Source organism: Thunnus thynnus, chromosome 7, assembly GCF_963924715.1.
Source record: "Thunnus thynnus chromosome 7, fThuThy2.1, whole genome shotgun sequence".
NCBI classification, from domain to species: Eukaryota; Metazoa; Chordata; class Actinopteri; order Scombriformes; family Scombridae; genus Thunnus; species Thunnus thynnus.
Window position 1 is genome coordinate 11675651 of NC_089523.1, and position 13730 is coordinate 11689380.

The following is a 13730-nucleotide window of genomic DNA, read 5'->3' on the forward strand; positions in this document are numbered from 1 at the left end:
AAAGGTTAACCTTCCTTTATGCTGATTTTATTGTTATAAGATACCCCTCTCATCAGACTTTTACAAAACACTACACCTCCCTCTCTCAGTTAAAACAGACTTACAGAAGTGAAATTCCAGTGTTGCATACATTCATTGACCATATAAACTGATTGTATGAGCTTTCAAATTGTTCTGCGCCATTCCAGCAGAAGCAGCACATTTTAAAATAACATTGCACTCACGCACCCCAGCATCCCTGACCAGAATTACAAAAGCTGCATTTGGAATGGGCTGGCAGTGAGTGCTGCATGGTTGTACTTTAATCAAACGTGTGAAGACAAGAGATGTATTACAAAGCAATACTATGGCTCGAGGCTTACAAACAGAACAACCTGATTCAAGAGAAATGAGGCTGCCTCCCTTCTGTAGACTAAAGATATTTGAAGCTAACAAACTGAAAGTTATGGAGGATTAAATTGTATGTCAGTCCAGACTGAAAAACAAAACTTCTGAAACCCAATATTGATGAGATGTACAATATGTCCAGGAGGAATTCATGTCAGTAAAGGTGAAAAATCAGAAGGCCATGAGATGTGATTGAAAGCTCTGGAAAAAAGCTAGAAAGTGAACCTCAAGTTAAGTTTGTGAAACTACTCTTTCTAAGGTTAAGACTGAACTTTCATGCTGAAAATGCTTTGTTAGAATCCAAAAAAACATTCCAAAGCAAAATGAACAGCTGAGGCGGCATACCTGAAGCTGATGATGATGATGCTGCACATTCAGTTTGCTCTTCTCTTTCTACACCTCCTTCACTCACCTCTGCAACTTCTCCTAGACCATCTCTCAACTCTTCCTCTCTCTCAGCTTGACTAAAATCTGCGAATGCAACTTTGTGCAAGACTCACAGTTTTCATAACCTGACTTTTGTGGTTCTCATTTTCTTCTATAATCTATAGCTCAGAATCTTATTTCCTTTAATGACTGTCCTCGTCTTGCTTTCTATTCACTCTTTCTCAAAGGTACCTTTGATCCTTTCACTCTCCTCCTTCCACGCAGCTCTCGTCTGTTTGTTCTCCTCCCTCGAAGTGCAGAGGCTTTCCTGAAGGGAGGTGATTACGTTTTCTTTTGTTTTCATCTCGTCTTTAATCTTACTGCGTTCAGTGTCTTCCTGTTTGCATCATGTGTTCTCCAACCTTTTTGCTTCCCTGCTCCTTACTGTATTTTTGTAAACTGGTAATTTCTTTCACAAGCGAGCTCATTCTCATTAAACAGCACTGAATTAGATGCTTGTTAGTCAGTATGGACCCACGCTTTGCAGAATTATGAATTTAATCTATTTATTATTTAATCAGCTGGATCAATTAAACCCTTGGCTGAGAAACTGACTATTCTATCTCCTTCTCTCAAGATATTATGTGGCAAATTCCAGTTGCAACAGCCACATTTACAATATTGATAAAGGAAGATAGAACAAATGGAGAATATTGATTAATTCACTAAGTTAAGACAGAGTTAATGGAGGATGATATGGTTTATTGTTGCCAGATGAGACAAACAGTTTTATCGGTGTGTAATTGAAAGCGTGGTGCTTGTGATACATATTGGGGGTCAGGTGAACCGCAGGCAGTAAGTCTGCAGCTGCAGCTCAGCTTGTGTATCCTCTCTGTGGAGTCTGAAATAACATAATGATAAAGATAAATCACCTCCCTCTGCAGATGCAATCATATTGTATGGCACACTGTGTGGGAACACATGGAGCTAAAGTATATAATGCTGCAGGCTGTATGTATGTGCAGACTGATTTGTTCTCTGTGTCATATATCTAGTGTTGTCCCCTGCAGTGCACAGTGACTGTGAATTATGCTTCACACTTAGCTCCTGTTGTCCAAACTGTGTGTGCTGTGAAACACTGTGAGCTGTCAGCTGTGAGTCTGCAGCAGTGTCACCAAGACAAATCTGTGTGCTTTCATTGTTCTTGGTGATTCAAGGTGCGGTGAATTCCTGCTGCATGTGAGTAACACAAGAACACCGTTCTGAAACTTTTTGAAAGTTTTTTGAAATTCTGACTGATCTGGTCTGAGATGCAGATGAAAACACACAACTTCTTTTTGGCATGAGAATAAAAAATTCTATGCATTATTTAGAAAATGGTACAACGAGGAATGACATAACAGGTCTTATTATGTACTCAAATGTGTACATGTTATTCATAATAAATTTAATATGTACACCCTCTTTACTCAGTACTCCACATGTAGTTCAGTTTATTTGTCTGTGCTTTAAAATTTCAGATGACATAAGGGACTGAATCCTGTTGGCTCTCGCAATGACGTAGTGTGCAAAAAAGAGTTTATTAGTGCCAAAACAAAGATCTGCAGCTCTCAGCATTCATACAGCTGCCACATAGTCTGTATATTTTCCAGTATGAATCGTCATCTATCTCAGCCGGGCTCTAGCAGCTTGAGACAATATCTGATCACATCGTACTGACCAGTTAATTCTGTCGGGACAGTATGTGTGTTAATAAACAGTGTACAGTATGTAGTGCAAACTTTAAGTCAGTTATTACATTATCCATGTTCACGGTGATAATGTAATGTAACGTATCCCACTGCAACAGTGTATGTTATTTATGTTTGTTTTTTAATAGTTTTTGGATAACAATGTAAGTGTATGGTATGGAGGAATACGATATGTCAGGCTTTGGCTACACAAAAGATACCTGATAGAAGAATCAATGAATAAATTCATTGTGATTCTGTCTTTCTGGGATCTGTTGGCAGTAAAAAAATGCAGATCACAGCCAGTCTTATCCTTGGTGTTTTGTTTAACTTAACGTTGTGGTGAGAAAGGCATCAATAGTAGGATTCACATTATTTCAGCCACCATACCGTAGGCCAAAAACAAAACAAAATAAAAACTCATACTCTGAGTGTGTAGAAATGCTCCCTGCAGGTTAAAAGCCAGGGCTTCAGTCTCCTCTGAATGCTTCGTTTGCAAGGTTTTTTTCTACCTTAATGTCAAATTGTTCATATGCCCATAAATTGCCGTATGTTCTGTAGTCTTGGTTGCTAAAGTTGTTGCTAAGGTTTTTCCATGTGTTGTCAGCTTTGTCCACTCTCATATTTCAGATCGGGCTTGAACATGTACGGATGTATTTGAGAAGTTGACATTTCAAGTAAAGAATGAAAAAAAGTAATGAAATCCTTGTAGTATAGTTTGTTGATGTAGCCTCCACAGCTGGCGGACGTTTGCAGATGAGGGGCAGCTTCCAAGAGCTGGCCAATCAGAACAGAGTGGGCTCTCAGGAGGGGGGCGTTAAAGAGACAGGAGCTAAAACAACCTGTTTCAGACAGACGCTGAACTCTGGGGCTGTGCAAGGAGTTTTTTGACCTGTGAATCATGCAAAGATATTCCAGTAGAGCCCCAGATTGAAAATATAGACCTGAATTTTACATTTTCAAACAATATTTTGTAAGATTTTGTTATGAAAAAAGTGATGATAGTGACTTAGTTTAGTTAGTTTAGTTATTTAAGATATTCATAATTATCTTTTATGTTTAAACAGTTTCAACTGGTTTGTGAAGGCATTTATTTTCATCTGTTTCGCCCTGCGGCAAGAAGGGCACTGAGGTCACTCTCTTTGCTCCTGAGTATGAACCTGCTGGGCAGAGGTTCGCTCCTTCAGACAGAGAGAGATGAAAGGAAAATCTGTCTGTGGTCGAAATGCTCTCAGATGAGATTGATTCTGTGTGTTTGTATGTGTGTGTGAGAGAGAGCTAGTGAATGCTTCACAGAGGAGATGTGGAAGAGTAACACAGTGAATGAACACACACCTGGTTTGTTAATTTTCATGTGTTTGGTGTAGTATACTAGATTTCAAGATCTGTCTCACTCTCCTCACTCGTGTATAACAACACATTTATTTTATGAGAAAAAGACATGAGATTGATTCATAAATATAGAACATAAAAGATTATTAGGATCTTAAGGCTCAACAGCACTATTTTTGTACTTGTGACATTTTCTTCAGTGCATTTTGAAGTTTGGGATCCCTTGACAACAAGATGGTACATCTCAACGGGTTTATCTTAATAAAATAAATAAAAATAAAAAGGAAGCAGTTTTGGCTCCAGGCTTTTGTGAAGTGCAAAAAAGCGTAAAAAATATCAGACAACATCACATAATGGGATGTGACTGGTAAACTATGGCTATTTTGTATTTCAAATGACAACATAGACTTACTGTGTATTTGGGGATCTCTGTAAACAAAACAGCAAAATTATTTTTAATCTTGGAAAAAATCTATGCAAAGCTCCACAAAAGGCCTAGTTAACATATATTTACATAAATGTGTGCACCTCACATCCATACAGACAGAGCAGAGTGTAAAAATAGATTCTCTGTAACTCTCTGGGGGACGAGTATCTTCAGTGCAAAAAAAGCAGGATAAAGGTGGAAGGATTCACAAGTAAAAACCCTGATGAAAATATAACAGAGCAGCATCGACAACTTACACTGTAATATTAGATGCAGGCACAAAAGACTTCCGACCTCAGAGAAAGTTCAAAGTTCAAAACATATTGTGACAGATGTCAGATAATAACAAATTTAGCTGTCAGACAATATGTGCATTTGGGAGTTTGGTTTGGTTTTACCTTTACTGTACTGTATTGTACAGTATGTCGTCTCTCTCTCTGAACACTGTAAAAGCATTGTGTTTATTTTTTAGTATTGGTACCTCGAGTTGAAGGGAGATAACTCACACAAAAATAGGTGTCAGTTCCTGCTGAAATGTCCTTCATCACAACTCTGATCTGCTTCCACCTCTAGCGTTTTGCAGCTGATCTTTGACCTCTGATTCATCTGGAAAACATCTTTCAACATTTGCCGCTATAGAGGCGGTAGTGTAACAATCCCCTGTAACCTAGGCATTCAATTGAAAAATCAGAGGAATAATATACTGTACAAAACCACACGTTAGTGACTGCAGAGTAGTGGATATCAATCCTGGATCCAGAGCCCTGCTGCTTTATATTATGGTCATCTTGTCAGGGACTGTTTATTCCGGTAGCTATTTTAATAAGGTAGTTACCAGGTAGGATAGGAAAACACACACATGTATGCATGCACACACACACCCTGCTGGTATACATTCCTCTTTATGTGCCTCCTCTGTTTTCTCCTCCCATGGCACTCAATATACCATCCTTTGTTCCTCTGATTGAAATATTGCAACTTGCCTTAAGGTGCTCTTCACTGTCTCCTGTGGGACTGCTGGCTGTTTCCCAAAATATTCATCTGATGTCTCTCCACCAATAGCTGACTGACAACATACTTGCTTGTAAATGTTGCACTGTTTCCTTTCCCGCGGACAAAATCAATTGGGTTCTTTTTCTTCCTGATGTCTTCATTTCCTCGACTCTGATTATTTGACTTTTAATTGCTGCTGTTAGATAATTTTTGGTTATGTTGCCAGGCATATTTTTCTAAAGACAGACTTCATTTACATCCTGAGGCTACACCTTATTATGCAGGAGAGGAAGGAAACTCAACAAAGATTCTACCTGGGGATGGACTCATCGTGCCTAATAGTTTTTCTTATCCAGTGTACCTGTTACACAACCATATCGTTCCACTGAAGAAGTTCATAGAAGAAGAAGCCCTGCAGTTTCTGTATGTCTGAACACTTCTGCTGTAATAATGTTTCTGTGAAGAAAACGTCTCTGAAAACCTACACAGAGACTGGTGTTATGGATACAGGTTGCAGAGGCTCATACAGGAGTAGATACACACTCCCAAATCTCTCTGATGTGTTGTATGGTGCTGCATGTCAAGCAAGCTCAGGTCAAGTTGATCTAACACCTGTTGGGAGGTGGTTTCTAAACTGAAATGTATGCTCAAAAAGAAACAGCCAACGCAAATGTCTCTGAACTTCCCCATGCACGTTTGTTCAACATGTTTTTGTCTAAATGGAACAATGTCAGTTAAATGTGTTGGATCTCCAATCTGATCTTGTTGTATCTGAACTCCTGTTTTTGGCACAAAGCCTCTTTTAAGGCACTGAAGGACTTCAAGCAGTTTCCTCACATGCGAGCTGACCAGCTACCCTGAAGTCTCTGCAGTTAGTGTACTGTAGGTGTCCTTCATACTATGAAGGACACTTTTATTATAATGCTACATGGCAGGCACCACAGATTGTGCTGTGCCTTGCTAACTTAACTAAGCTTCCACAAAAACTCAGTACCATCTGTCGCACTTGGCAAATCAAATCGACTTCCTTCCTTCCAAATCTAAACAGAGAAATTTGAAGACTATTTCTGCAGAACAAAGACCCCGAAGCCATTTTCAGTGCAAATCCTCTCCAGCTTGTCAGGCGCACAGACAGTTACGCTGAGACACACAGGTCAGGTCAGAGCAGCAGTGATGTTAGGCCTCATTTGTAATCGGTTTCCTCTTCCTCTTCCTCCTCCATCCATCAAGACTCCACTGGGATGTCACTGGTGCTCCAGTGACAGTCCGTAAGGATGCTGAACAGCCTTCGAGCTGCATTCACATCAGTGCTTTTGTGAATATTGGTCCCGCTTCTCTTTGTCTGAAACCATTTCCATTTAGATTTGCAGGAACCAGATAGAGCTTTCACACAGGGTTTTGGATTGAAATGTCTGCTTGCTATTCAAATGTTCAATTCGACAAACAATGCTTGTATTGAATTTTACAAATGAATGTATGGATTTAGGACAGACGATAATGAACAACCTCAATTTGTGAAATGAAGTGGATGAAAAGGAGAAGAATGGATAGACTGATGCAAAAGGATTAAACAAGCCCACTCAGAGTAAACTGTTCTTTCTGACAAAATCACCAGCAGTTTCTCTTTCAACCAAGAAATGTAATAAAGTTAAAAAGCAGCTCAATCTCTCTGATGCAATAAATTCAACATGCTGTTGTTTGGGAATGCACCAGAGAAAATCGAATTAGTTTATTATACCGCAGTAAAACTTAACTATATATAATTAGTCCTGCAACAAATTAAAGAGAAATGAGGCACATATCACAGCACATTTCATAAAATAAAATTACTACAAGATGTAATATAGAGACATAATATGAACATTACAGTGATGGATTAAAAGACGTAAACTATGTTACAGTAAAGCAGCACAAACTGTAAATCCCAGTTGGAACAATTTAGTGGTTTTGAAAGAGAAGATAAAAAAGCAGAACACAGTTTTACTCCTGTTATGAAGCTCACACCCACGCACTAGTGCACACACTCAGGTGGGGGTAATAATGATACATGTTTTGAAATAACAATTTTCTATTGATGACATGATGACTGGTGCATGAAATACCTCTCAACGCTCTCATTTCTGTTCATCAACAGCAGAGAGAGAAGCTCCGTTTGGCTGATCATGATGAAAAGGGCTTACACAGCATATGAATATTTGAAGGAGTTGGGTGGTGACTTGGGAGACACATTTGCCCACGGCGTTCCTATTGGTTTATTGGTGACGTGATGACACGGAGGAGTTGGTCTTAACACTTTATAAAGCTTCTCTGTCCGCGGCGAGCCACTCTTTTAAAGACCACTGTTGCTGAAACTTCTCACTCTCACTCACGCACTGGAAGCAGGCGAGACACCTCGACATCACCGTTCATCATGAGCGAGGTAGGACTATTTTACGTTTTAAAACAGACACGCGCCGGGATTAACCCAATTACGCACGATCCGTGCGCTAATGCGCAGAGGGAAGCAACATAAATGAGAGATTTAACATCCCGGCGTGCTGCCGTTGTCGACGGATTTCTCTGAAGTGATAAGATTTCTCATCCCACATTTACTGTTGCAGTGCGGACACGATTAATTACAGTGTGTCAGATGCTTCACAGCTGCATTGTCAAAGTGCGCTGAGCAGCATCAGTGTAGGGAAACACCAGGACGCATCAGCGCGCTGTGGGCTACTCCCCCTGAAGTGAGTTAGTATATTTACGATAGATAAACGCTTTTCTTTTACACTAGAATGGTTCAGACTTAACCTTCAGTCAGAATTTGAGTTTTATTCTGCATAGTTTTAGAAAAATCACAATATAAGGCGAAAATGGGGCTTAGTGTGAACTGGTTAGAGAAATGTTGGCAGGAGTGAACAGCTTTCACTTACTGCTTGAATTAGAGAGAAGCGTTGCAAAACCTAAAAAAGTATATCATACTTAGGGAACGGTATACCAGTTTTGCAGGTGATTTAGCATTGTGTTTGGTAATCCAGTGGCAGTGAACACAGGTGATTGTACTAACTGTACTGTGTATTACTGTAGGTTATTTTTATTTTTTTATTTTTATTTTTTTTATCTCCAAGCATAAATAACCCAGCTGTTACAGGCATAAGAGATCTAACACCACAGGGGGGGTTACAGCTTGCGATGGAAAATTGCTGTTAGGTTTTCCCACAGCTCAATCCCCACTTGATTCCATACAGTCACAGATGTTCAAGCGCCTTTCATTTGAAAGTGGAGGGAGGAGGGTATTAATAGCTCCTTTTTTAATGTAGATTTTTTATTCTGCACAAACTCTAAAGTTCATTACTGAGAGCCCTGGAGTATTCTGCTAATGTCACTATTAGTATTTTCAGTTTGGGTGCTAATTGCTGCTAATTAAAAGAGGGTAGAAAACATATTATACAAAATGATGATGAGGCTGTGATCTTTACTTGTATTCTCATGATGGTGTCCGTTGAGTGGCACTGTCATACCTTCATCCAAGGGACACCTAGTTGTCAGTGTTTGACATATTCGGACCCGTCAGCAGCAAATCCTTCAGCTCTACGCAGCAAAAAAGGGAACAACCCGCTTCCAGTTCTTCAGTCTATACAATTAGTAAATTACACTTCAGTTCACATCCAATAGTGCTATGATTTTTTATAGAATGAATAATAATGACATTTTTAAGGCAAATAACTTCAATTTTAGATATTTTTGAGAAAATCTTGTTGCTGAATTGTGTTTGTTAGTGTTGTTGCTCATCCTTGTGATGCATGAAAAGAAGAGAGATGACTGCGCTTTTGCCGTGAAATTCAGTCCTGAAATTCTGCTGTGACAGTTTCTCACTCAAGCAAGTTGGAGTGTATTCTGCTGCACATTAGTAGAGTAGGATAACGAGCGTAACCAGGACTAACTTATTGTAGGAACATGTGAGTACAGTTGGAGTTGCGGGAGTAGTCTTGTTTGTGTGTGTGAATGTGCAGATATATATTTGTTTTTGTGCCCACATGCACATTTGTGTTTGTGTGTCCCTGTGCATATGTCAAAGTTGAGAAAACATTAATGTATGCACAAAGCATAAGTTGGCAGTTTGAGGTGCTCAGAGTAATTTGGCTCCACAGTGTTTAACAGCAGCGGCAGGTATAAACCTCCTCAGACCTGGCACTTCAAATTCAGTGATTCCCAGGTCAAAAAAAAAATGCTCAAATTCACCAACAGAAGGCGTCAGGTAGAAGGCAGTGTTATCTGGGTGCAGTCCTGCCGTCTAGTGGGTATGCAGTCTGTCATTACCTCAAATAGATGGGTGGCAGACATCACCGTACTTCCCTTCAAGCTGTTTATAACAAGTCATTCATTGGCCGCCTCAATAAAAGATGAATACTAGGGTGCACACACACACACTTGCACAACAGGAGCTATAACAGCTTTTGAATAATTGAATCCCTCGCCCGGCAGCAAAATCACCTGAGCCTTTTGTTTGGTAATAATGTTCAGAGTAAAGAGTAGCTGCCATCTCCTGTTGATTAAAAGAGGTGTAATTTTAGGGAGAACATGGCCCAGGTGCAAATGGAACAAGGAGGAGGAGGAGGAGGCAGTGGATGTGAAATGATTTTTCTGCTTAGTTGAAATGTTTTTGTCAAGTTCTGTGCAGAGTGGAGTTGTGATCATGAACGTATTCAATCTCCAAACTTGATTTGAAGCCAGTAACTGAAGCAGAGCAGCTCAGCGTGTTCTGGATGGATGAGTCTCACAGTGGTCAGCACTGCAGCGCTCCCTCCCTCATCCCCACCAGACTCTCTGCCCTTGTTCACTCCACCTCCCACTTTCTCCCCTCACCTACACATAACTGCTCAGAACAAATGCAATACTCTAAGGTAATACTGTTACACAGCTTTATCCCTACGTCTTGCATTTTTCCTTCTTTCTTTGTCTCTTGGCAATGAACCAAAGTCAACAACTTAAGAGATAAAAAAAGTTTTGTTATAACAGAACAAGTCTCTAAAGCTTCTGTCAGCAAGTGCTTGTTAAGGAGGAATGAACAAGCCAACAAGAGAGACTGAATTGAAAAAACTGTCAGGTTCTCCAGATGGTGGAAAATACCTGACTGAGACACTTTAATACTTAGACACAGAGTAGAGGTTAAGCTACTGACACAGTAATGTACCGTCATGACACTGTCCCGCTGTTCCAAGTTTCTTAGGTCTCAAACTATCATCAGCTTCAATTTTTTTTCTCCTATGCCACAGTGAAACTTCATGATATTTACAGATGTGAAGCAGAATCACTGAAATTAAATAAAACTCCACAAACCATCATAGGAAAAGGCCTTTTTGCAGCAGTTTGACTCAACATAACAGGCAAAAGCACAGGTGCAACCAACAACATTGATGGTGCATGCACAAAGCAGAGCTCTGGAAATGGCACCTCTGAATGTAATGCAGCCATAATAATAATGTTGATTACACCTGTGCTTTCCCTGCCATAATCTGCCAAACTATCTGCTGTCAAATAGGCTTGTTAGACTCAAAAAGGTTTTGAAAATGAACTCAAGCAACAATTTAAGTCAAACCCAAAGAAAACCTTAGAGAAACATCAACTGTTTGCCACAAAACTATGTATAATTTACAAAACGTTAGATGATTTCACAGATCCGTTGCTATAGGTGGACACTGTGTTTCCGTTAACTTTGCAAAGAAAAAGCCACTGCAAAGAGTTGCAGCACATTTCATGGAACATTTTCCAAGGATGCTTGAACTCATGTTGACTCACGGGTGTTTTCGCACTATAAAATTGCACACTGCTGTTGAATTCATGCAGTCACTCACTCATAACTAAGCCATCTTCAAGCCAAAACAACTCACAGAGAAATCTGTAGTTTCTGCAGGTTCTTACAAGATTTAGTTTTTCTCGGCACTGTCACATCAGCGCCATCAGTGTCGGTGATTATAGGAGAAGCAGCACTCATTTCAGACTCTGAAGACGGCATCTAAATGAAGTCAAAGATATTCTTAGATTTTATTGATCTTACCTTGACACCTCCCATCCACATTTTGCTCTGTGCTACTTAATATCAAAACAGTGTTGTGTACTGCTGTAACTTAACGTACAAACACAGTGTGTTCATAAGAAAGTATGATTGTATGCTTGTGAAGGCATTTACCTTTTTGCCTGTTCATTTGGAAATTAATGAGAACTTTTTTTCCCCCACCATTCATTTTTATGACATGCAACATTTTTGACCAAGTTGGCCCAGTTGGGAGTGGACAGAAATGCTAATTAGCTTGATTAGAGCTTAGCATAAACTTAGCCTTGATTGGCTGCCATATCATTACTACAAGTAGCTTCTTTGGAGATTTAGAGTTTTTAATGATATATTTAAAAAAGCCTTTGGTTATGTGGATGATTGCAGTGAGAAATCATAAGCAGTATTCAGGCTACTCTGAATTAGCTCTGCCTTACTTTGAACTCAACAGCCCACAGACAGGAAACATAAATATGACAGAAAAAGCTGTTTAATCCACTCTAAGCAGAGACTGAAATTTCTCTAAGTACTTGGACTGAAATAACCCTGACCAGCGAAGTAATGATGAGGTCATCACATTAATACTCAGCACAAATGAGGCAAAGCTGAATCGTTTCACAGTTTTCAGGAGCCTAAAGACCCTTACTTACTAAAGACCCTTGCTTACTTAGCAAAGCACACATATACAGAACTGCAGTGAACTCCATGGTTACTGGAGATACAAAGGCACCTGTTTTTATTAGCACCATTGAATTTCACTCAGTAAATTTCCCTTCAGCTGGGTTGTTTTTTACCCAATGCATTTCTCTGCACACAACAGTTGGACAAAACGCCATCACACTACGTTGTTAGTTTTCTCTGTCTTGTGGAGGGCTGTTGGAGTCACACAGGGAGCAACTGAACATACTTAATTGTATCTGACAACTGGCCAATCATCTATGTAACAGTGACTCTACATCCTCCAGTTGTCTTCTGTAATGCAGGACTGACATCTTCACACATCCTCACCCTCCCAGCCCTAAAATTAAATCTTTTGCTGCTTCTCAAGAAGCCCAATACTGAGCTTTAGGTAGGAACTGCAACAGAAGATGTTGTAAATCCACTGTGTTAATGTCTCTGGACAAAATTAGATGTATTTTTTGCTGCAGTTTGATGCATTATTTTTATTAAAAGCAGTGCGAGTGATGACATCCATTTTCATTTGTGCTCATTATCATGAATCTAGGGCAGATGTGATCCTCTTCATGTTGGTCCTCTCAACACTTTCCATCTCAGGGTTCAAGCATTTCTTCTCCATCCCATTTAAAAACTGACATCAGCAGGTTTCACCATGAGCACTATGAGGTGCTTAATCCACAAAATGCACCCTGTATCTAAAGGGAGAAATCTGCATTTATGCTTAGCAAAAGCCAGAAGATAAGCACTGTCCTCATCTCTCCAGATTGTTAAACCTACAACAGGAACTGGTGTGCTGCTACATTCAAATATTAAGCAGCTTTAGAACTGTTGTGCAGGATTAGAGGACTTTTGTGGATTGTGTAGATCTGTTGTGTTGCGGCCTCCGACATTGTCACCCGGATTCTCATTCACTATCCAACGGGCTGATGGCTTACACTTGGAGAGACTGGCTTGGCTTTTTAAATGCACTAAAATGCAAACTTGCAAAAATAAACTCTCACTCAGTTGTGATTTATTGCTGTCAGTCTGTCATGTGACACTGTCACTGCTGTTGTAATGGACTGTCTAGCAGTAAAATCATTTTGATGGTGTTTTGTCTCTACAGATGTTTGTCCTTTACAAGTGGTTTTAATGGGATGGATGGTTACACCTGTTTGCTAATTTTTAGCCACGTTAGCAGTGTGGCTCAAGGGATGGCAATGTTGGACCATCACTTCGAATCCAGACTAAAATATCTTAACAACTGTCCAATTCTTTGGTTTGAAAATAATTTGGTTTCAAATAATGACATTCTCATTAACCTCAGCTGCACTTTTTGTTTAGCAAATGTTAGTATACTAACATGCAAACCTACATATGGTGAACATGGTTCACACGTTACCTGCTGATGTTAGCATTTAGCTCAAAGCACAGCTGTGCCCCTCTTAGACTTGTTTCGAAGAAAATTTAGTTAAAATTCATTCAGAGAACAGAAAAGAGTTCTTAAAAACTTAAGACAATTACTTGCTTTTTCTTATATTCATTTAAATTATTTGGTGAATAAAAATCCCTCCAAAATACCACATTAAGACACCAAGACCTTGAGGAACACCACAGAAAAATTCATGCTGTAATTTGGTATCAAAAACATTTTATATTTGGAGATTTTCCTTAAGAATTACATTTTTTGGTGATTGGATGGGGAGCACTTCTGTTCTGGAAATTGCTCAGAAACCCTCTTATTGTCAATATACCTATGAAAGCCATGTATCTTCTGAATGACCTCGGTCTCTAGTTTGTGGTTGTTAAG

The 13730-nt window shown here is 39.5% G+C and overlaps 1 protein-coding gene across 1 annotated transcript in view; it reads left to right on the forward strand.

Moving 5' to 3' along the window:
- The first annotated feature begins 7495 nt into the window (after nt 1-7495).
- Nucleotides 7496-13730, forward strand: part of pcp4b (Purkinje cell protein 4b) — a 39605-nt gene continuing 33370 nt past the window's right edge. Inside the window, exon 1 of the mRNA XM_067595768.1 lies at nt 7496-7654. Within this exon, the coding sequence (XP_067451869.1) occupies nt 7646-7654 (9 nt within the window). The 5' untranslated portion in view covers nt 7496-7645. The remainder of the gene's footprint in view (nt 7655-13730) is intronic.